The 24,319-nt window shown below is 42.0% G+C and overlaps 2 protein-coding genes across 2 annotated transcripts; one reads left to right on the top strand and one right to left on the bottom strand.

Moving 5' to 3' along the window:
* Positions 1-28: 28 nt before the first annotated feature.
* cfap276 (cilia and flagella associated protein 276) lies at positions 29-3,193 on the bottom strand. The gene is made up of 5 exons (XM_055930915.1): positions 2,974-3,193; positions 2,744-2,860; positions 2,389-2,504; positions 2,075-2,190; positions 29-1,712 (listed from the first exon to the last, which is right to left on the bottom strand). Exons 1-5 carry the CDS (start codon positions 3,049-3,051, stop codon positions 1,642-1,644), a joined length of 498 nt encoding a protein of 165 aa, XP_055786890.1. The 5' UTR covers positions 3,052-3,193; the 3' UTR covers positions 29-1,641.
* Positions 3,194-4,066: 873 nt separating this feature from the next.
* On the top strand, positions 4,067-24,313 carry elapor1 (endosome-lysosome associated apoptosis and autophagy regulator 1). Its single transcript, XM_055930912.1, has 22 exons — positions 4,067-4,293; positions 9,708-9,828; positions 10,132-10,312; positions 10,605-10,752; positions 10,978-11,058; positions 11,231-11,336; positions 11,676-11,825; positions 15,528-15,616; positions 17,548-17,749; positions 18,086-18,214; positions 18,586-18,676; positions 18,923-19,028; positions 19,215-19,352; positions 19,635-19,895; positions 20,137-20,316; positions 20,620-20,770; positions 21,035-21,128; positions 21,444-21,545; positions 21,852-21,978; positions 22,202-22,380; positions 22,549-22,714; positions 23,019-24,313. The coding sequence occupies exons 1-22, from the start codon at positions 4,201-4,203 to the stop codon at positions 23,085-23,087; spliced, it is 2,964 nt and encodes a 987-aa protein (XP_055786887.1). The 5' UTR covers positions 4,067-4,200; the 3' UTR covers positions 23,088-24,313.
* Positions 24,314-24,319: the final 6 nt, after the last annotated feature.

The following is a 24,319-nucleotide window of genomic DNA, read 5'->3' as shown; positions in this document are numbered from 1 at the left end:
TTTTTTCTTTATTTTTACAGTTTTCTACATTGTTGAAGAATAGTGATGACATCAAAGCTATGAAATAACACATGGAATCATGAAGTAACCAAAAAAGTGTTATTTCATAGTTTTAATGTCATCACTATTATTCTACAATGTAGAAAATAATCAAAATACATAAAAAAAATTTAACGAAGGCTACTGTACTTGAGGAAACTTTAAAAGTTCTTGACATTTTCCAGATTGACTGAACTTCATGTCTTAAGGCAATGATGGACTGTCGTTTCTCTTTGCATATTTGAACCATAATATGGACTTGGTCTTTTACCAAATAGGGTCATCATCTGTATACCACCCCTACCTTGTCACAACACAACTGATTGGCTCAAACGCATTAAGAAGGAAAGAAATTCCACAAATTAACTTTTAAGAAGACACTGATGTTAATTGAAATTCATTCCAGGTGACTACCTCATGAAGCTGGTTGAGAGAATGTCAAGAGTGCAAATCTGTCATCAAGGCAAAGGGTGGCTACTTTGAAGAATCTAAAATCTATTTTGATTTGTTTAACACTTTTTTGGTTACTACATGATTCCATAAAGAAAAACCCTTGAATGAGTAGGTGTGTGCAAAATGTTGACTGGTACTCTGTATGTTGTGTGGTTTATTATAAACAAGCAAATGTAGGCCTACTCATTACAAGGCATGCCCACATTACCATTGATGACCACACGAGGGCACGCTATTCTTTTACTCCAACCTTTCTTTCCTCCGAGAGTTCCCATGATTCTCTGCGCTCTATAAATTCAACAACGTGGTGGTACGGTCAGTTTTGTTTGAATGATGGTATGTATGTGCGTTTTGTGTGCCTGTACGACTGAATGAGTGTGTGATTGTTTATAGTTCTACACAGTGATCTGGTTTGATTTGGTTGGGGTTTGACCATGCCCCAATTCTGAAATGATAATACCCGACATGCGAGCTCCTGAGGCAATGAGCATGAAGCTTCCATGAACTTCAGGGCTCTACAATACATTTTGGTCAGAAGTGATGACTCGATCAGATATACTAGATCCGAGGAGATTTGTAGTTTTACCTCATTCTCCACACTGGCTAATGAGTATAACAGCGATTCTGATCTGCTATACATTTTTAAATTGTTCCCCTGGGACGATAATTAACACTGTTGTAGGTGGCTAGCTACTTAGCCAACGTTTTCTGGCTAGCTCGCCAGCCAACCCTTGTCCAGGCATGCTAGATCACATTTATTTTAGCCAGATATTGGGGTTAAGGACAAAAGTAGTGAGCGTTTATGGAGAGAAGGGAAACACGTGTGCCAGGTTAGTTTTATAGCAGAAATTCAGTGGCTCTTCTGCTTCCCCATTAAAATAAAAAAGCCTGGGTGGCAACAAACAAACATTTGATCAATGTGCAAACAAACATTTTGATGTTATAAGGTTCATTCACACAACTGTTGGCTCGTGTGCTGAAAATGCAACCACCACTCAACAATATGCTGTCAAAGTTAAGGAATGCTTATATTTTAAGATGTTTCAGTGACTTGAATACTTAAATATAGTAATGATCTTGTGTAGGGGGTAGTTCACTGGAAGTTGAGTGATGTCCATTGCCCACTGAGTGAGTTGTGTGACAGTATTATTAGGTGGAGTAGAATCCCCCATCGTGCTTCCTGGAGTATCCCCTGTTAGTAGAGGCATTGTGATGAGATTCTGTGGAGACAAAAAAAAATAGATCTTATCATACATTGTTAGGGAAAATGCCCTGCCTAGGCCAGTAGAGAACTGATTCCACTCATACCTGGCCAGGCCCAGGGCTTTTACAATTAGCTCAGAACTAGGACAACAATCTTTTAGAAGTCCCAGTAGTTATGGCCATGGTCAAAAAGATCTTTATATACCAGTCACAAGAAGTAGCTGAGAAGTAGCTGACGATAGATGTTCCTTTCACAGACTACCTGATTATAGATTGGATTTCAGTCATACTCATCCTCTTCTTGCCTGCGTGTATTTGCTAAGTATTCACTAATCAATTATTTATTGAACAAGTCATTAGGGTTGTATTGAAATCTTACCTATTGTTCCCTCAATGCTGTAGATGGAAGACTTCTGTGAGTTCATCCATACTTTGACTTCTTTCTTGGTTTCACACAAGGGCGCTTCATGTTTTCCACGGTTCTTCAGAGTCCTCCTACAGAGTTAGTTTTACATTAGTTGAGTTAATCTCTTCCCGCAGCTTCTGTTCGGCACCCTATTCCCTATATAGTGCACTACTTTTGACCAGAGCCCTATGGCACCCTATTCCCTATATAGTGCAATACTTTTAACCAGAGCTCTCGACTACAGCAGCACCACAGTTGAGCATCCACCCCGGTTCCATCACACTCACCCATGGTCGTCAGTAAAAGTCTCCCTCTGGTATAAGGTCTGGTTCTTACTACTGAGGAACTCCTGGTGGTGGTCATAGGTTGATTTCAGATGGAAGTCTAGGCTGTCTTTAGGTGCCTTGGTTGGGAGAGAGTACAGTGATGTGATAGGTGATCGTTCTGTTTGTATGTCATTTTGTGACGTAAATTCTGAATTTCTTCAGTTTCTGTAAAATGTGTGCATGAATCAGTCAAGTCAAATACGTTTATATTGTACTAGCTAGCTGAATTTGGCTAGTACAATTTATTTTCATGTTGTCCTTTGTGTCAAGCTAATAATAGACATAGGCCTATTATAGAGAAATAATATTAGCCTACCTGCCGGTCATGATACCGGACATTCCTTCTGATGCTGGCTAGAGTAGCCCTGTCATTTAGACAACTCCACGGTTCGTCATTTTGAGCTATATGAGTTGGTTTATCAAATGGCTCTTTCTGTTCATTTGGAAAGAAGAATGCATAGGCTGATCAAATAGCGGAAATCATGTAGGCCTACTTAAAAGTAAAATATATATATTTTCAGTGCTAGAGCTGCAATTTAGGCCTACCTGACATTGCCTTGCCCCAGTCAATGAGTAGTCGTTCTCAGTTTTAGGAAAAGGAAAGGGATCTCTCGTTAGTGGCATTATAAAAGCTGGAAATGTTACAATGTTGAGGATGCTAAACACATGCTCTTGCCGCCAAATTGTATCCCCTTGTTTGTCGCACTAGAATGTTTACTAACTCGCCATGGTTGCTAGGCGATTCATTGTGACACCACATCCACATATATCATTTATTAAAATATTTACGTATTCCTCATCCTTTGCAGAAATGTGAGTTTACGAAAGTTTTAGATTTGCCAATTTTGACTAATGTAATTTATTGAACGTATATAGCAAGCGCTATTCATTTACACAAAGACATCTCAAAGCGATGTGAAGCATCAACAAAAAAACAAGCATTTTAAAAACAACATTTTTGATAATGAGTTGATGATTAATGACTAGGATATTATTTATGGAAAACAATATTGTAATGAAAAATAAATATAATTTTTTTTGTGTACCCTGTAATATCACGTTCATGTTTCCTACAATGTAAACTCAACCAATTGCCGTGTCTTGCCAGGGGTTTCCAGTCCACTAGTTACAACAGCCACAAAGTCAAAATTGGCTATATTTCATATAAACAAAAATATTCAAAAAACAATTGCCTAACATTTGTCTAATCCCTGTTCACCAACAAGTGGGGCCGAATAAAAATGCACAAGGCCTAATTTCAGTTGACAATATCGTGCACTTGTCAAAAAGGGCCGCGCTGTTTGGAATCCTTGGGACGTCCATACCTCCCATTGAGGTTGATGTTTAAACTGGTTAAGGTAAGGGTTAAGCCGTTAAGGTTAGAGTTTGATAAGGGTAGGGGTTTAGGATATGGACGTCCCAAGGATCCCAGATAGCACTGATCCTGTCAAAAAGCACCTGTGGAGTGCGATAATGCCTGCAAAACCCCCGGAATTTTTGAATGCAAAAGATAATTGATTGTGTAAGTAAAATATACACAATCAAGCTGACCATTCATTGAATAATAAACATTTTTAAACGAGCATTTTATTTAATTATTTTCAGCGCGCAAGCTAGAGAGTGAAAGCGCCTGCGCCTCATAGGTAGACTGTTAGAGGATGCTGTGTCAACTGTCGTGGCATAAATTCAAGCCTCCACCCCGCATAAATTTCACCTCCAGCGTGGCGCGGACCTACAAGCTGTTGATTGTAGCCTACCTGCTGCTCAAGAAAGATGATGCGCCGAGCTTCACACAGTTTTCTTCACCTTCTTTGGCTATTTTTTGTTCAAATTTATGCGTCCAGTGATTTGCCCATATGCAAAGAGGTAAGGAGAATGGAATGATACGTTGTCTTTTAACATAATTGTGACTAATTGACTGTATTTTCACCCATATGGCATAACAATAACATGAAGTGCACTTCATTAGGTAACCTAAACAAAACCAATTGTATTGCTTCACATAATTGTACATTTATTTTGTATAACTCAGATTTCAGATAACTAAACTGTAACGTTTCTATTAACTAGCTGGGAATTTCTACAAAATAATTTCAAACATGTTCCTGTAGTTTTCAATGCAGTCTTTTATGGTCCATTATGAAAAGCATATTGACTGATCAGTTGGAGCAGAACTCATTCATATTGACATACATACACGTTGTCTGATGCAGCCTACGTCTCAGTTTGTAACCTCTGAATTTGACCTCCATAAATGCACTCCACTGTAAACAACGAGCCATCATAAGTGAAGATGATCTAGAAACCTGATCGTATTTGAAGAAGTACCCTTCACACAATTAGTAGGAATATTTTATGAGTAATAGACGTTTGCTATTGTAGGCTTTATGGAAATATGATGCAAAGAACCATAGAATTCAAAACAGTCACAGATTAGTTATCAGAACCATATAATTCAAAACAGTCACAGATGGCTGAATGGCCAGTTATAGGACAGAATACATGCAAATCTGTTGGTATGTCTGTTAGAATTCTGATGTAATATTATGGTATTTCAAGATAGTGGGGGTCAGGTGAGTTTTTTAAACTTTTGTATCACACTTTTCAGCGTGGGGGGTGGTGGGAGAAGGAGTCTGGGTGGTAAGAGGTGCTGAACTGTACCCCTAGACCTAATCAACAGCCCAACTGTTCTCTATTTATTTTATTTTACGCGCTAAGGTCAAATGTAATCATTTTAAAACTGTTGAACCGTCATCAACCCCATACACACATTCACTCTAAGGTAGCCTATACAGAAATGAACCGTAGAAACAATAGATGCCTAATTTTCTACTTTCCTAAAGAGTTTGTCAATGTCATTCAGTACTGCAGAGCTCCCGTACTCAACAGACAGACTGCAGGCCGGATCCGGACCAAGAACGGGGTCAATACGGACCACGGGTCCCAAATATATATATTTTTTAAAACCACATTTTCAAATAAAAACATTTATTCGTCATATACACATATTTAGCAGATGTTATGCGGGTGTAGGGTAATGTTTGTTTTGGGGGGGCGAACTTAGTCGGGCTTCCACCTCTGTATCATATGAACACACATAAGACATGGCAAAATGTGTAGAATTGTAGGAAATTAGCATTAAAGCTACAACATGTTCTCTCTGTCAACAAAAGGGGTGTGAACAGTTTGGGGACGCATGGGTTGTGAGGTGGGGGTTTGTTACCACGCTGATGAATGACAATATCCATTCAGACCGTTCTTTTCCACCTAGGAAATCTGTGAGACCGGACCGTCTCAAATAGTACTTGAGTACCCCTGCTGTGGAGGCTTCTGCTAGGAGCATTTCTCTTATCGCGAGTTGTTAACCACACTCTGAACCGGTCTCCTACACACACATTATGGTGATGTCTGTGTTAAATGGACATGTGTTACACTGGTATGGCGTCAGTTAGTTTGGTGTTGCTTACATAGCCTTTATTAGTCATAGTCAGTTGCCTGTGTGTGTGTGCAACAGTTTTCTGCCTTAAGCAAGTCCTTAGCTCTCCAGTTAACAACTCTCCTGGCTGTAGTCTACTTTCTCTTCTTAATATTTGCATGACTACTGTGGTGTTTGATAATGCCTAGGCATTTCTTGTATCAATAACGTTGTTGCTGGGGTGTGAATGGAGAGCTGATATGCACCATGCTTGCTAGTATTGGAAGTTGTCACCATATACAGTGGGGCAAAAAAGTATTTAGTCAGCCACCAATTGTGCAAGTTCTCCCACTTAAAAAGATGAGAGAGGCCTGTAATTTTCATCATAGGTACACTTCAACTATGACAGACAAAATGAGGAAAAAAAATCCAGAAAATCACATTGTAGGATTTTTTATGAATTTATTTGCAAATTATGGTGGAAAATAAGTATTTGGTCACCTACAAACAAGCAAGATTTCTGGCTCTCACAGACCTGTAACTTCTTCTTTAAGAGGCTCCTCTGTCCTCCACTCGTTACCTGTATTAACGGCACCTGTTTGAACTTGTTATCAGTATAAAAGACAACTGTCCACAACCTCAAACAGTCACACTCCAAACTCCACTATGGCCAAGACCAAAGAGCTGTCAAAGGACACCAGAAACAAAATTGTAGACCTGCACCAGGCTGGGAAGACTGAATCTGCAATAGGTAAGCAGCTTGGTTTGAAGAAATCAACTGTGGGAGCAATTATTAGGAAATGGAAGACATACAAGACCACTGATAATCTCCCTCGATCTGGGGCTCCACGCAAGATCTCACCCCGTGGGGTCAAAATGATCACAAGAACGGTGAGCAAAAATCCCAGAACCACACGGGGGGACCTAGTGAATGACCTGCAGAGAGCTGTGACCAAAGTAACAAAGCCTACCATCAGTAACACAATACGCCGCCAGGGACTCAAATCCTGCAGTGCAAGACGTGTCCCCCTGCTTAAGCCAGTACATGTCCAGGCCCGTCTGAAGTTTGCTAGAGAGCATTTGGATGATCCAGAAGAAGATTGGGAGAATGTCATATGGTCAGATGAAACCAAAATATAACTTTTTGGTAAAAACTCAACTCGTTGTGTTTGGAGGACAAAGAATGCTGAGTTGCATCCAAAGAACACCATACCTACTGTGAAGCATGGGGGTGGAAACATCATGCTTTGGGGCTGTTTTTCTGCAAATGAACCAGGACGACTGATCCGTGTAAAGGAAAGAAGGAATGGGGCCATGTAATGTGAGATTTTGAGTGAAAACCTCCTTCCATCAGCAAGGGCATTGAAAATGAAACGTGGCTGGGTCTTTCAGCATGACGATGATCCCAAACACACCGCCCGGGCAACGAAGGAGTGGCTTCGTAAGAAGCATTTCAAGGTCCTGGAGTGGCCTAGCCAGTCTCCAGATCTCAACCCCATAGAAAATCTTTGGAGGGAGTTGAAAGTCCGTGTTGCCCAGTAACAGCCCCAAAACATCACTGCTCTAGAGGAGATCTGCATGGAGGAATGGGCCAAAATACCAGCAACAGTGTGTGAAAACCTTGTGAAGACTTACAGAAAACGTTTGACCTCTGTCATTGCCAACAAAGGGTATATAACAAAGTATTGAGATAAACTTTTGTTATTGACCAAATACTTATTTTCCACCATAATTTGCAAATAAATTCATTAAAAATTCTTCAATGTGATTTTCTGGATTTTTTTTTCTCATTTTGTCTGTCATAGTTGAAGTGTACCTATGATGAAAATTACAGGCCTATCTCATCTTTTTAAGTGGGAGAACTTGCACAATTGGTGGCTGACTAAATACTTTTTTGCCCCACTGTATATGACCCATTCCTTATTCCTTGTTTGGGTTAACAAGGTTACATAAAGACTTCATAACACATTCTTAAGTCATACGTAACACATTCATAAGCTGTTCACATTTCATGAATGCTTAGCAAAATCAGCTGGAGCAAAAACAGTTCATAGTAGAACTAACATCCCCAAGTGACTTGGCGTCATGACTAGGCCCATGTAAGGACAATGTGTTCCAGGAAACCTACAGCCACCTTTACCTCAAGGTGAGAGAGTTTAGAGGCAGATTAAGTTGAAGGGACACCATGGCTGACTGATTCATCAGAATTATTTGTATTCGGACAGAGCCTGTGTGTGTGTGCCTGTGAGACCATGAGGAGACAGGGTCACAATGTCCCGTTGCCACGGTTTACTCATGTTTTTATGAACAAGGAGTATTAGATTCGAGCCAGGCAGAGCACATCTTCAATTTATGAATTTTCATTTTATCCATCAACGGTTCACTTTCACTCCCTCTCCCTCTCCCACTCTCTCTCTCTCCTCTCTCTGTCTCTCTCTCTCCTTCTACCTCTCTCTCTCCCTCCCCCTCTCCCTCTTCTCCTCCCACTCACTCCCCTTATCTCTAAAACAAAAGCTAATGTAGCTGCACTAATAAAAAACAAAAGTGTGTTAGAGGGAACATTTGTCTGCTGGTTGTTAACTATTAATCCTACATGGTCCAGAGTGGGGGTTAGGTTTACTCTGCAAAGTGCTCTTGTTCTACAGTGCAATACTATTGAACAGAGTCCTATGGGCCCTGGTTAAAAGTAGTGCACTAGGTTGGGAATAGGGTGCCATTTGGGACATAGCCCAGTAATTCTTGACATATATGGCCCAATGGCCTATTCAGATGCCTTGACTTTCACCTCTGTACTAGCCTTGCTTGTCAGGACTCACGGCACTCCACAGCGGCTGTGAGAAGAGCCTGAGTGCCTGTCCGTTTCTACTGTGTTGCCAACCCCTTATGGAATTATCATGTCAGTGAGTGACAAGGAGTTGGAATGATAGTACAAACATACTGTATCTGGGACCAGGCTAGGAAGAGACTGTACTCTTCTGTATATTCGTGTTCTCAGTCAACTTACCTGGTAAAATAATGGTAAAATAATGGTAAAATAAATAAATAAAATATTCTCAGTATGCATTTTATATTCTGCTTACTGACTCACTGCTTACATCTTCTAAGTAAAGAGTACTCCTACGATGACATTATGATGGGAGGGCTACACCTACAGCAACCTTTGTCGAAGGAAGCCTTAACGCTTACTGTTTCTTGTTGGCACTCTGTCACACCTATAGCAAAGCCACTTGAAACAAACAAGACATCCTATGTTGCCTGTCTGTATGTAGTTGTAATGACTTGCTAAGAGATGATTGCGATGAGTTGTTGACAGAAGGGTTGGTCCAGTCTGCAGCTTTTCCAGCTTTTTCCTTGGCTACTAAATAAGTCAATAACCCCAAGGTGAGGGAGATTAAGACAACAGGTGAGGCAGCAGCCTCTTGACTGTGCAAATATTGATCCGATCCTTCTATTTGGAAAGGGGGTTGGTCTCGTTTAGAGGGAAATTTGGCTGAATGTGCTGCATTATGTTGAGAAATCGTGTTATTACATTTTTAAGTCAGTTACATCAGTCAAAATGTATTATTTCACAAAAAAAGATTACAATGGTAAACTTGTCCATCAAAATGAATGTGAGTTTATTTAGGAGTTGACTTGAATATACTCTGAATGGATATCTGTGAATTAGGTCATAACCTGTGTGATGTCATGTTCCAAACAGTCCCAATACACTGATCTCAAACTGGTACACTCCACATACTTTTCAAAAACTAGTGTCACCTTTAGAGGACTACCTTGTGAGCATTTCATTCATTGTTCAGGCTCTATACACACTGTATATATAAATACCTGAGAAGTGTGAGTCTGTGTGTGTTTTTTCTTGCAGTCGGACTACCACTTTGAGTACACAGACTGCGATGTGCTGGGGTCTCGGTGGAGGGTGGCGGTACCTAACAAACCAGACACGTGCACAGGCCTCCCTGACCCTGTCAAGGGCACACAGTGTAGTGAGTACCCTACCTACCTACCTACCTACCTACCTACCTACCTACCTACCTACCTACCTACCACCTACCTACCTACCTACCTACCTACCTACCTACCTACCTACCCTACCTACCCTACCTATCCTACCTACCTTTCAAAACGCCAGAGGTAAGTGAGGAGACCATTGGAGGACATTTGCTCCATTGACGTTTTGAAGAGGCGGCTAGAGAGGATGTGAGGAATCAAAGAAAGGACTATTGAGATGCACCCACAGTGTCTTCCTGGCCTGCAATAGTCTCACCCCCCCCCCCCCCCCCTTCCAGCGTTCTCCTGCAGCGAGGGGGAGTTCCTGGACATGAGAAGCCAGGAGTGTCAGAAGTGTTCTGGTGGGACCTACTCTCTGGGGACGGGCGTGGCCTTCGATGAGTGGGACAGCATGCCAGCTGGCTTCATCTCACACGGGATGAACATGAACATAGCTGACATCTACACCAACTGCTCAAAGTCAGTATCTCTCTCTGTCTTGCTTACAGCGGGTGTGGGAAGAGAGTAGTAACTCTCCATCTCAAGCTTAGGTTATTTTATGGCCATTTACATTAGCCTGGTCCCAGATCTGTATAGCCAACTTCTGTTGGCAAGACAGTACAAACCGATCTGGGACCAGGCTACCTTTCTACACAGCTGCATACTGTTTAGTGCATTGGAAGACACCGTTATGTTGGTTACTATTTATCTCAACCTTTAGAGCTACTGTCTATTTCTAACAGTATTTGCCTCTTTTTTTCTTCCCCTATAGCTCGACCTGGATACCGAAAGGCGACTATATTGCCTCTAACATAGATGAGTGCACCTCTACCTTGTCCTACGCGGTGAGCCTGAAGAAAGCAGGCACTGTGTCCTTTGAGTACTTCTACCCAGACAACACCATCTTCTTTGAATTCTATGTGAGTGTTGCATGTTCTATGTTTTAAGTGTTTTATGTGAGTGTTCCATGATGATACTCTTCATTCATTCCAATGGACAGGGCTACGTGATGTGCTCCTCAATCGATCTCCATCCTCTCCATGCTATCTAAACGAGTAACTGTAATGAACTCAACTGTGTGAACTGTGTGAACTCAGGCAGCCATGTTGTATTGATCTCTTCGCACTGTCTTGTCCTCCGTCCAGGTTCAGAATGACCAGTGCGAGTCCACAGACTCTGAGGGTCGCTGGATGAGGGCCTCAGAGAAAGACTGGACTCCCCACAATGTGAGTCTTACTAATATAGCCCCCACATGCCCATACACTGAGCATGATGGGGTGGGAACCCTAATCTCAGAACCTTAAACCAAAATCTTGTCTGCGTGAGCTATGCTAATGTCTATTAAGAGAGTTTATGTATGACCCCCGACGGTTTCTCTCGCTCTCTATCTCTGTCCAGTTGAAGCTGAATCGAGGCAACAACGTGCTCTACTGGAGGACCACATCTTTTGGACTGGTGGGCAGTGCTGTCAAACCTGTGCTCCTTCGCAACATTGCTATCTCAGGTACTATACAGCAGTCATCGATGTCATCATTTTTTTTATCCCGAATTGTTTGCAGATTGCTCTCCCTTGTTTATTTAGGCTTGATTATGATACCCCGGCAGGAATATTTGATTCATTATTCAAAACATTTGAGCAATTTGTAGACCCAACACCTAGCAAACTCGTCAAGAGATTCAGATCTCTTGGTGTAACGGTTCGACAGTCCGTAGGTTTACGCCCCGATTGGGGCCACCCCTCAAAAGTGCTGCAATGTGAAAAACTGAAAAGCTAAGATGCACACCTCTTCTTACTCTCGTTTCTGTTAATCATTACTGATTGATAATTGTCCTGCTCCTCCAGGGGTTGCCTATACGTCAGAGTGTTTCCATTGTAAACCTGGGACCTACAGCGCCAAGCCAGGCTCTGCTCGCTGTACCCCCTGCCCTGCTGACTCCTACTCCAACAAGGGTGCCACGGTGTGCCAGCAGTGTGAAGTAGACAAATATGCAGGTATGTTTGCATTCTAGCACCAACTACAGTACCAGTCCAAAAGTTTGGACACACCTACTCATTTAAAGTGTTATTTTTTTTTTTTTTTACAATTTTCTACATTATAGAATAATAGTGAAGACATAAACTATGAAATAACACATATTGATTCATGTAGTAACCAAAAAAGTGTTAAACAAATTAAATATTTTTAATATTTGAGATTCTTCAAATTAGTCACCCTTTGCCTTGATGACAGCTTTGCACACTCTTGGCATTCTCTCAACCAGCTTCATGAGGAATGTTTTTCCAAGAATCTTGAAGTTCCCACATATGCTGAGCACTTGTTGGCAGCTTTTCCTTCACTCTGCGGTTCAACTCATCCCAAACCATCTCAATTGGTCGGGTGATTGTGGAGGCCAGGTCATCTGATGCAGCACTCCATCACTCTCCTTGGTCAAATAGCCCTTACACAGCCTGGAGGTGTGTTTTGGGTCATTGTCTTGTTTAAAAACAAATGATAGTTCCACTAAGTGCAAAACAGATGGGATGACGTATCGCTGCAGAATGCTGTGGTAGCCATGCTGGTTAAGTGTGCCTTGAATTCTAAATAAATCCCTGACAGTGTCACCAGCAAAGCACGCCCACACTATCACACCTCTTCCTCCATGCTTCACGGTGGGATCCACACATGCGGAGATCAACTGTTCACCTACTCTGCGTCTCAAAAAGACACGGCGTTGGAACCAAAAATCGAAAATTTGGACTCATCAGAGCAAAGGACAGATTTCCACCAGTCTAATGTCCATTGCTTGTGTTTCTTGACCCAATCAAGTCTCTTCTTCTTATCGGTGTCCTTTAGTAGTGGTTTCTTTGCAGAAATTCGACAATGAAGGCCTGCTTGTCACGCAGTCTCCTCTGAACAGTTGATGTTGAGATGTGTCTCTTACTTGAGCTCTGTGAAGCATTGATTTGGCCTGCAATCTGAGGATGGTAACTCTAATGAACTTATTCTCTGGGTCTTCCATTCCTGGGGCGGTCCTCATGAGAGCCAGTTTCATCATAGCACTTCATGGTTTTTGCAACTGCACTTGAAGAAACTTTCAAAGTTCTTGACATTTTCAGGATTGATTGATATGCATGTCTTAAAGTAATGATGGACTGTCATTTCTCTTTGCTTATTTGAGCTGTTATTGACATAATATGGATTTGTTTTTTTCCAAATAGGGCTATCTTCTGTATACCACCCCTACCTTGTCACAACACAACTGATTTGTCTCAAACACATTTTTTTAAATAAAGAAAAACCCTGGAATGAATAGGTGTGTCCAAACTTTTGACTGGTACTACATACAATTGAAGTCGGAAGTTTACATGCACCTAAGCCAAATACATTTAATATTCGAAGGTGAGTGTAGCTGGTGCATGAAGTCAGACGCAGGAGAGCAAAATGAGTGAGCAACGTACTTTACTCAAACAATAAAGGCACAAGGTAAACAAATACACTTGACCAAAAACCAACGCTAAATATTACGCACGGGTGAACACAGCACCCGTCAAAAAACCAGCCATCATGAACCGAACTGAACAATTAAATAATCACACAACAAACATGGGGGAAACAGAGGGTTAAATACATGAACATGTAATTGGATAATGAAAACCAGGTGTGTAGAAAATAAAGACAAAACCAATGGAAAATAAAAGATGGATCAGCGATGGCTAGAAGACCGGTGACGTCGACCGCCGAACGAAGAAGGAGAGGGACCGACCTCGGCGGAAGTTGCGACATTTAAACTCAGTTTTTCACAATTCCTGACATTTAATCCTAGTAAAAATTCCCTGTCTTAGGTCAGTTGGGATCACCACTTTATTTTAAGAATGTGAGATGTCTGAATAATAGTTGAGAAGGATTTATTTCAGCTTTAATTTCTTTCATCACATTCCCAGTGGGTCCGAAGTTTACATACACTCAATTAGTATTTGGTAGCATTGCCTTTAAATTGTTAACTTGGGTCAAACGTTTTGGGTAGCCTACCACAAGCTTCCCACAATAAATTCCTCCTGACAGAGCTGGTGTAACCGAGTCAGGTTTGTAGGCCTCCTTGCTCGCACACGCTTTTTCAGTTCTACCCACACATTTTCTATAGGATTGAGGTCAGGGCTTTGTGATGGCCACTCCAATACCTTGACTTTGTTGTCCTTAAGCCATTTTGCCACAACTTTGGAAGAGTGCTTGGGGTCATTGTCCATTTGGAAGACCCATTTGCAACCAAGCTTTAACTTCCTGACTGTTGTCTTGAGATGTTTCTTCAATATATCCACATAATTTTCATACCTCATGATGCCATCTATTTTGTGAAGTGCACCAGTCACTCCTGCAGCAAAGCACCCCCACAACATGATGCTGCCACCCCTGTGCTTCACGGTTGGGGTGGTGTTCTTCGGCTTGCAAGCTTTCCCCTTTTTCCTCCAAACATAACGATGGTCATTATGGCCAAACAGTTATATTTTTGTTTCATCAGACCAGAGGACATTTCTCCAAAAAGTACGATCTTTGTCCCCATGTGCAGTTGCAAACCGTAGTCTGGCTTTTTTATGGCGGTTTTGGAGCAGTGGCTTCTTCCTTGTTGAGCGGCCTTCCAGGTTTTGTCGATATAGGACTCGTTTTACTGTGGATATAGATTATTTTGTACCTGTTTCCTCCAGCATCTTCACAAGGTCCTTTGTTGTTGTTCTGGGATTGATTTGCACTTTTTGCACCAAAGTACGTTTACCTCTAGGAGACAGAATGCGTCTCCTTCCTGAGCGGTGTGACGGCTGCGTGGTTCCATGGTGTTTATACTTGTTTGTACATATGAACGTGGTACCTTCAGGTGTTTGGAAATTGCTCCCAAGGATGAACCAGACTTGTGGAGGTCTACAATTATTTTTTCTAAAGTCTTGGCTTATTTCTTTTGATTTTCCCATGATATCAAGCAAAGAGGCACTGAGTTTGAAGGTAGGCCTTGAAATACATCCACAGGTACACCTCTAATTGACTCAAATTATGTCAATTAGCCTATCAGAAGCTTCTAAAGCCATGACATAATTTTCTGGAATTTTCCAAGCTGTTTAAAGGCACAGTCAACTTAGTGTATGTGAACTTCTGACCCACTGGAAGTGTGATACAGTGAATTATAAGTCAAATAATCTGTCTGTAAACAATTGTTGGAACAATTACTTGTGTCATGCACAAAGTAGATGTCCTAACAGACTTTCCAAAACTATAGTTTGTTAACAAGAAATTTGTGGAGTCGTTGAAAAATGAGTTTAATGTCTCCAACCTAAGTGTATGTAAACTAGATATTTCTTCCTGTTACAACCGCTTGAATAGTGGATTGCTCATTTGCAAGTCACCACACACATGTATGTAATGTATGCAAATATACTGTATATGCTCTTGGTTCAAATAAATGCACAGGCTGTGTGGTTGGTTGACTTAGTCTAAGTGTGTGTGGTATCTCTGAATCTTAATGGTGGTTTTGTTTTTCTCCTGCCTCCTGGCGGTTTTCCCCTGGGTCGTGTTCAGTAGGGTACACCGTAACAAAATGTTTAGCAACAGACAACAAAAATCTGTTTTGTTATTGGACAAGTTCATGCACTACCACTCTGTTTCGAAATATGACTGAAGACAATCTACTGAACACAACCCTGGTTTCCTTGTTCAAACTCTTCTTCCAGAGGCCGGATCAGGGAGCTGCAAGCAGAGGCCTGCATGTACCACCAGTGACTACTTCTACACACACACCCCATGTGACTCCAAAGGACAGGTAATACTATGGGAAAAGTAAATGAGAAAGTAAATGAAGCTGACTGACAATGCTGTTCTTATGTGAGCAGTCAGTTGTTTTTTCATGGCTCAGGTCACTGCAGTGACCACCAGCTGGAGTTGGTATCAGTTTTCCTTACATATTGATTTCCTGTTTAGTCCTGACAGGTTCCATTCAACCATTATGTACTCAGTCATGATGATTAGCCATAATGTAGCATATATACAGTACCAGTCAAAAGTTTGGACAGACCTTCTCATTCCAGGGTTTTTCTTTATTTAAATGTTTTTTCTAAATTGTAGAATAAGAGTGAAAACATCAAAACTATGAAATAACACATGGAATCATGTAGTAACCAAAAAAGTGTTCAACAAATCAAAATATATTTTATATTTGAGATTCTTCAAAGTAGCCACCCTTTGCCTTGATGACAGCTTTGCACAGTCTTGGCATTCTCTCAACTAGCTTCATGAGGTAGTCACCTGGAATGCATTTCAATTAACAGGTGTGCCTTGTTAAAAGTGAATTTGTGGAATTTCTTTCCTTAATGCATTTGAGCCAATCAGTTGTGTTGTGACAAGGTAGGGGTGGTATACAGAAGGTAGCCCTATTTGGTAAAAGTCCATGTCCATATTATGGCATGAACAGCTCAAATAAGCAAAGAGAATAGACAGTTCATCATTACTTTAAGACATGGTCAGTCAATCCTGAAAATGTCAAGAACTTTTGAAGTTATTTAAATTGCAGTCACAAAAACTGTCAAGCGCTATGATGAAACTGGCTCTCATGAGGACCGCTACAGGAAAGGAAGACACAGAGTTACCTCAGTTGCAGAGGATAAGTTCATTAGAGTTACCAGCCTCAGAAATCGGCAATTAACTGCACCTCAGATTGCAGCCCAAATAAATGCTTCCCAGAGTTCAAGTAACAGACACATCTCAACATCAACTGTTCGGAGGAGACTGCGTGAGTCAGGCCTTCATGGTTGATTTGCTGAAAAGAAACCACTAAAGGACACCAATAAGAAGAAGAGACTTGCTTGGTCCAAGAAACAAAAGCAATGGACATTAGGACCAGTGGAAAGCTGTGCTTTGGTCTTATGAGTCCAAATTTGAGATTTATGGTTCCAACCGCTGCCTTTGTGAGACGCAGAGTAGGTGAACGGATGATTTCTGCATGTGTGGTTCCCACTGTGAAGCATGGACGAGGAGGAGGTGTGATACTGTGGGAGTGCTTTGCTGGTGACACTGGCAGGGATTTATTTAGAATTCAAGGCACACTTAATGGCTACCACAGCATTCTGCAGCGGTACGCCATCCCATTTATTTTTCAATAGGACAATGACCCAAAGCACATCTCAAGGGCTATTTGACCAAGAAGGAGAGTGATTGAGTGCTGCATCAGATGACCTGGCCTCCACAATCACCCGACCTCAACCCAATTGAGATGGTTTGGGATGAGTTGGACTGTAGAGTGAAGGAAAAGCAGCCAACAAGTGCTCAGCATATGTGGGAACTCCTTCAAGACTCTTGGAAAATAATTCCAGGTGACTACCTTATGAAGCTGGTTGAGAGAATGCAGAGAGTGTGCAAAGCTGTCATCAAGGTAAAGGGTGGATACTTTGAAGAATCTCAAATATAAAATATATTTTGATTCGTTCATCACTTTTTTGGTTAATACATGATTCCATATGTGTTATTTCATCGTTTTTATGTATTCACTATTATTCTACAATGTAGAAAATAGTCAAAATAAAGAAAAACCCTTGAATGAATATGTGTGTCCAAACTTTTGACTGGTACTGTACATTGATGTGATATGTGTTTATTTTACCTCCCTTAGTTGATTGCACCTATTTCACGTTAATAAGAGTTTCTGGTAAATTACTAAAATGTAAATGTAATTCATAACTCTCCTGCTGTGTTTCTTAGACCCAGCTGATGTACAAGTGGATCGAGCCAAAGATCTGTAGTGAGATCGTTGAAGGGGCAGTGGATAACAGTACTGGAGGAGCGGTGAAGCTACCAGCCTCTGGACAGATGGAGACCTGCCCTCCCTGTAACCCTGGCTTCTCTGTCACCAACACCTCAGGCTGCGAACCCTGTCCTCACGGATCCTACTCCAATGGAACAGGTGGAAAACCCCCTCCTCAACGTAACGATTGATGAAATGTATTAACGGAAATAGACATTATTGTGCTATGTTTGGTGCTAGGTGCTATACGAGGAACATTCCGCAGCAACTTGTGCCACTGTTTTTATGCTGTCAGATCTTTTGTCACATTAATTATTTACTTAATCCTGTACGTCCCCTTTGGGACATAAGACCACTTTGGCACAAACGTAAACCCATTTTAACAGTAGCTCTCAATCCCTCATGTCCATATCCACCCTGTGCTAATTGCTTGGTGGGCAACAAACCCTCTACTGTCTCTTTATCGAACACTCTCTATCCATACTCTATGTGCAGCCTGTGCTGAGTGTCCTGTCGGAACAGAGCCGGTGGTGGGCTTTGAGTACAAGTGGTGGAACAAGATGCCCGACAACATGAGGAGCTCTGTCTACAGCCGGGAGTACAGCGACTCAGTCAGGAGCACGGGTAAGGGACTCTAATACCTTTTTCACTCTACTGAGGCAAACCAAGTTGTAATGGGCTGGCCTGGTTATGAATAGGCAATAGTTACAGTGACTCAGGAGCACTGGTACATATGTAAAGGACTCAAATACCCTTTTTACACTGTTGCGATGACCCGAACCGCATTGTGGTGATTTGGATGTGTAACCAGGACAGCTGGTACAGTTCTGCTTGGCTCAGTTTGGCTAAATTCAGCAGTGTGAAAAAGGCCTACTTTTGAATGAGCAGTCATACAGTAATTTGCTTGATCCTGAGTGTTGCATTTGACGTGATGTGCACTCTCTGTTGGTGGTCTGTGAAGTTATTGATTGTTGATCTGTTGTTGTGACTGACAGGATGGGAGGTGGCAGGAGAGTACATCTACACCACCCAAGGCGATCTGGACTCTGACTACATGATGCTCTCACTCACTGTCCCTGGATACAGGTAGGGCTCACAGGGTCAGTCTGTGGAAGTTACAACAAACACCTGAATGGAACTGCTTATGAATGGGTTATGTACGAGTTATGAATGTGTTATAAAGTCCTTTATATAGGTACCCTTCTAAAAAAGGGTTACCCTTGAATTGAACATATTTGCATAATTACTGTATGTGTAATGTTACAGTATATGTGTTGTACAGTAGGTGTCATGTAAAATAAAAGTTACCTTAAATATTTTCTGTCTCCCTAGGTTGCCTCACTCGGTGGCTAAAGATGATGAGAGGAGTGAACTGTCGCGGATCTCCTTTGTCTTTGAGACCCAGTGCACCGCTGATTGTACCCTCTACTTTATGGCGGTGGGAGAGAATATCTCATGCCACACTTCATGCAACAATTTAAAGTATTTGTAGTCACATAGTGCATTTGGTTCATCCGTTTTCAAGACCTACAGTGTTGTACTATTGATGTAAACAAAAACACATGTTCTGTGGCCCGTAAGGAAAATGGATGAAATATAAGGGTTCTTCTTGTTCTTTTCCCAGGGTTACAGTGAGAGGGCCAATGACATGGTGGAGCACTGGAGTGGCACGACCAGGAAACAGTCCTACTCCTACCTAGTGAAGAGCAACAGCACCGTCAGCTTTACCTGGGGCTTCCAACGCACCCAAGCCTACGGTGAGGTGAGATAGATGGACACAGACAAACTCACACTCAACACACTTAGATCCGTGGACATTTCAGCCATTTCATTGCCGAGCTTTCCATCACAGAAAGTGGACCTTTACCTGAGGGTCAACACGCCCCATGTCATACGAAACACTTAACACATCTCCGCCGACAATGCATCTCTGCATGACTCAACTCCACAATAACATTTCAGCCCCTTATGAAGGAGTGATGTGTGTTTGACTAGTGTGGCATAGCCTTCTGTACTCTGAGTACTGTCCCTAACTTCTCCGCAGGTGAGGCAGTACAGCGGTGACTTTGCCAAGATGTACACTGTCCAAATCACCAACGTGGTGGGGGGTGTGGCCTCTCAGTGTCGCCACTGTGCCTTGGGCTCCGGGTCGGCCTCAGAATGCGTCCCCTGCCCTCCAGCCCACTACATGGTCAATGGGACAGGCGTGTGTAAGAGCTGCCCTCCCAACACCTTCATCAGGGCTGATCAGACCGTAGGGGAGGCAGCCTGTATCCACTGTGGACCCAATACGCACAGCAACAAGGTAAGGAAAGGGATCGACGACGAACTGAAGAACTGTTGTATTCGTGCATTGATCAGATAATGTAGGCCTGCGCGTAAAGGTTTAGAGCTGGGAAAGGAACACAAATCAAAGTACTAATAAAGATCAATGCATCATTGTTGCATTTTTAAAGCCTGTGTTAGACAATACTTATTTATTGTGTTTTGAAGGTGTGCCCATGATAATGTATGGTAATTCTGTTTCTCCCCCCATCCCCTCACAGGCCCACTCAGCCTGTGTTAGTGACTGTAGACCGAACCTGCAGTCCACCGGCGGAGGAGAGGTCCTCCAATATGACTTCACCCCCCTGGCTAACATCACCAGCTTCCAGAGCAGCCCACGCTTCACCAGTAAAGGCCTCCGATACTTCCACCAGTTCAGGGTCGGCCTCTGTGGAGAAGAGGTACATATGGATGGAAGATGGATGCATATGGTTATATTTAGAATACATCTTTGGTCAATCTCAGAAGTATTTTCCTCGCTTCCTTGCATCCTCTCTTCATACCTGATCAAAATGTCAGAGGAGAGCATTGGAGAGGATCTCCTCTTTCTATCTCTTCGAATGCTCTTCTCGCTTCCCTCTGACGCAAGGAAATAGGACGCAAGGAATCAAGAAAAATACCTTTGAGATTTACCCCTTGAAACCAGTAACGATGGTTACACAGAAACTCACATTAATGGTGATTCTCTGTTGTGACCCATGTAGGGCAGAGAGGTGGCGGTGTGCGTGGACAACGTGACAGAGAGCAGGAAGGAGGTCAGAGGTTACGCCTGCCAGTCCACTGTGGTGCCCTCTGAGGTCAGAGGTCAGAGTGTGGTGTCATCACAACCCTTTACTATCGGTGACACACTCATTGGTAAGAGATCAAGCTTTACTCCATGGTGCATCCCTCTCAAATAGCAATTGATACACACCAAAAATCACCTAGCTGGTAAAGGGGCTTGGGGATAGCTTTGCATGAAGCCAAGCATGCACATTAAATGACTATTGTCCATTTTCTTTGTTGGGTAACTTTACCAACTGATCATGATCAACAGGGTGGTGTACAGAAAACCCTGTCACCGTTGCTGTGTCGATGTTTCTCCTCTCTTTCTTTAACATGTCCTGTTTCTGTCTGAAGGGGTAACCTCTGACACATCTCTGGATAGCATTGCCTCTCTTGAGAGCTCTTTCATTACCAAGTCCAACCTGCCTGATGTCATTTTCTACTACAGGTATCATCATCATCATCATCAATCTGGGTTTTCAAATAAAACAAATCTGTTAGTGTTCCAGAGGTTTTGTATACTTTTAAGCCAGTACTTTTGAAATGTTAATGCAGAGACATTCTAGATGTTCTAGTGGTGGCTATTTTGTTGTTCTAAATAGAGTACTATCCCAACTCAGTACTATATAACCTCTCTTTATCTGCCACTGGACTCATAGTGATAGTATTTTGTTGTTCTATAATAGAGTACTATCCCAACTCAGTACTATATAACCTCTCTTTATCTGCCACTGGACTCATAGTCATAGTATGTCCACCACAGGTCCAGTGAAACAACACAGGCATGTAAAAAGGGAAGGACGGCTACCATCAGACTGAGATGTGATCCCACAGTGACAGGCAAAGACCAGATTACACTCCCAAGGTATGGACTACTGTACATGACGAACTGACTGAAGGAAGCTATAGAGACTCTCAAAATGTGGCTGAACTGACAGACACTCTGATATTTGTACAGAGAGTGACTTCCTGTGGAATAATGGTGGAACTACAACTACTACACCACCTCAAATAAAGACTTGCTATTACAGTTTAGCCTTGACCCCAGCTGTACTGTGTGATGTCTGGCAGACTACAGTGTGCTCAACTCTCCCAACCCGAATAAGAGCAGAGCGCCAACAGTTGCTAGGCGAATTTTAACATTTGATTCGGTCTTTGTTGTCCTGTCCAGTAAATGTTCAGAGGGGACGTGTGACGGTTGCTCCTTCCATTTCCTATGGCGGTCTCCGTATGCCTGTCCACTCTGTACAGAGAGCCACTACAGAGAGATAGTCAGCGCCTGCATTCAGGGAATACAGGTAAGATAGTACATTATTACAGAGTCCTGCTTTCTCATACTCTTCTTTTCTGGCTTTGGAGCATACGGCTACAAAAAGCTTCTACATCATGCCAGACAGTCCTTTGCAGCTTTTTGATTCTTAACTAGGCACGTTGTCTAATGTAGACTTACGATAACACTATCAAAACAGCCAAATTATACTAATGTGTGTTTGTGTGTCTCTCTCTCGCTCTCTCTTTCAGAGAACCACCTACGTGTGGCAGCAGCCACTGCAGTGTACTGGTGGTGTGTCCCTTCCTGCCCAGACGGTCAGTGCCTGTGTGACCCTGGACTTCTGGCTGAAGGTCGGAGTGTCCACAGGGACGGTCGCTGCCATACTGCTCATCAGCATCAGCTGCTACTTCTGGAAGAGAACTCGCAAGTAAGATATAGTCTGTCTATGTGTGTGTGTGTGTGTGTGTGTATTGTGTACACCTGTGCATGCATGTGAGGAGTGACAGGAGTCTTTGTGGACTGTGTGCATGCACTTATTTGTGTGTGTATTTGTGCACCAGTGACGGGGTGTGTTTTTTCTCCCCTCCACATGCAGGCTGGAATATAAGTACTCCAAGCTGATGATGACTGCTGGAGATAAGGAGTGTGAGCTGCCTGCTGCAGACAGCTGTGCCATCATGGAGGGAGAAGATGCAGAGGACGACCTCATCTACCTCACCAAGAAATCCTTCTTCACAAAGATCAAGTCCTTCTCCAGAGAGGTGAGGCCAAAAAGGTGGTGATGTGATGTTTCAAAAAAAAAAAAAGACATGAGTCCTCCTTATACAGGGAACTGGACACAATATCTGTATCACTGTATGTGGTTTGTATATTTATTTTTCATTGCAAAGATTTTTGGGTTATAAAATGTCTGACCTGTGTCTGTAATACTGTAACTCAAAACTCCAAGAGACGTTTCCCATTGAAATTGCAATGGAAAGTAGTACATAAAATAGTTACTATCTTATCCATGAATGTTTTGATTACTCTAAAATGAGAACAACTGTATTTGATGTGTTTCCACAGAGATCGTCAGATGGATTTGACTCTGTTCCCCTGAAGTCATCATCAGGTTTGGAGATGGAGATGACCTAGAGCGAGGATTCCCAAATGTTTTTTTTATGCAGCAGCGCCCTAAAAATGATAAGCCTCTGGTGGACCCCCCCCCCCAGTTTGGAAACCCCTGAGCTAGAAGAGTACCTGAAACCTCCTTCAACCTCTGGATGAAGGAACACATATGGGACGTATTAATTATTCATTGAGTTGAAATGTAAAGAGCGTTGCAGATAGAAATGTATTAAATAGAGCTGACGATTTCCTGGACCCCATTCTACCTGTTCTACACAGGTTGCAAAATTCCCAGGTGTTCCAGAAATCCTTTTGTGGAAGATTCCTGGAATCAGGAGGGAATATGCAGGAAATCTGGGATTCCTCCAACCAGGATTTCTGTAAAACTTGGGAATTTGGGGAAAGTTACCAGAATTCTGCAACCCTATACACAATATCTTTCTATGGGAACGTTCTGCAATGTTGCACCGTCCTGAACAGTATGAATATTGCTCCCCTCACTGCATAGCACCAATGGACAAGAAGCATCTATTATAAACCAAACAGAAAGGAATGAATGGAACTGCCGGAACATGATGGAAGTCTTTATAAGTTCACAGAGAGATGAACAGAGCAAACCTTTTGTTCAGAAACACTCTCAATTTAAACCCTCAACATCTCTGGGATGTTGCAAGGACAAGATAATGAGAATATGTTTTTCATCTGAAGGTTTTTATGTATTTGGTCATATCAAAACAAAGCATGTTTCCAGGAGAATGCATTTCTAATGATGTTGGTGTTTTGGTGCTTATATGGACCGATTTGTTGCTCTGCTAATAGCAATACAGTTTGCAGCCATGTAGAAACCTAAATGGGTACCTGATCTTTTATGGTGAGATTTATTTTCCACAATATTTTAGATATATTTTCACGAAACATGTGAACCTGTGCTTTTGTTGAATTAATTATGTCTTACAGTAACGTGTGCATTTTCATTATTAAAGGCCATTATGGGTCTTCCTTATGACAATACAACATCTTTAAAATGTTATTTTAAAAAAGAAATCCAACTGTCTGTTGCCAAAATTATTTGGTGAAAAAGCATTACTGTATTTTATTTCTACTCCACTACTGGGGTATAGTTTTATTTGATTTGGAAATGGAGCCATTTACTTAATGTTTGATACATGTTTCATTTATTGACTCTTGAAAGTAATTTTCTTAGCATTAAATTCACTGTTTGTCTATGCTCTTAAATAAACTTCTAAAAAAGGTTCTGT

The sequence above is a fragment of the Salvelinus fontinalis genome, chromosome 8 (genome assembly GCF_029448725.1).
Source record: "Salvelinus fontinalis isolate EN_2023a chromosome 8, ASM2944872v1, whole genome shotgun sequence".
In the NCBI taxonomy this organism is placed as follows: domain Eukaryota; kingdom Metazoa; phylum Chordata; class Actinopteri; order Salmoniformes; family Salmonidae; genus Salvelinus; species Salvelinus fontinalis.
Note: the sequence above shows the minus strand (reverse complement) of the source record. Positions and strands in the feature narration are given on the sequence as shown.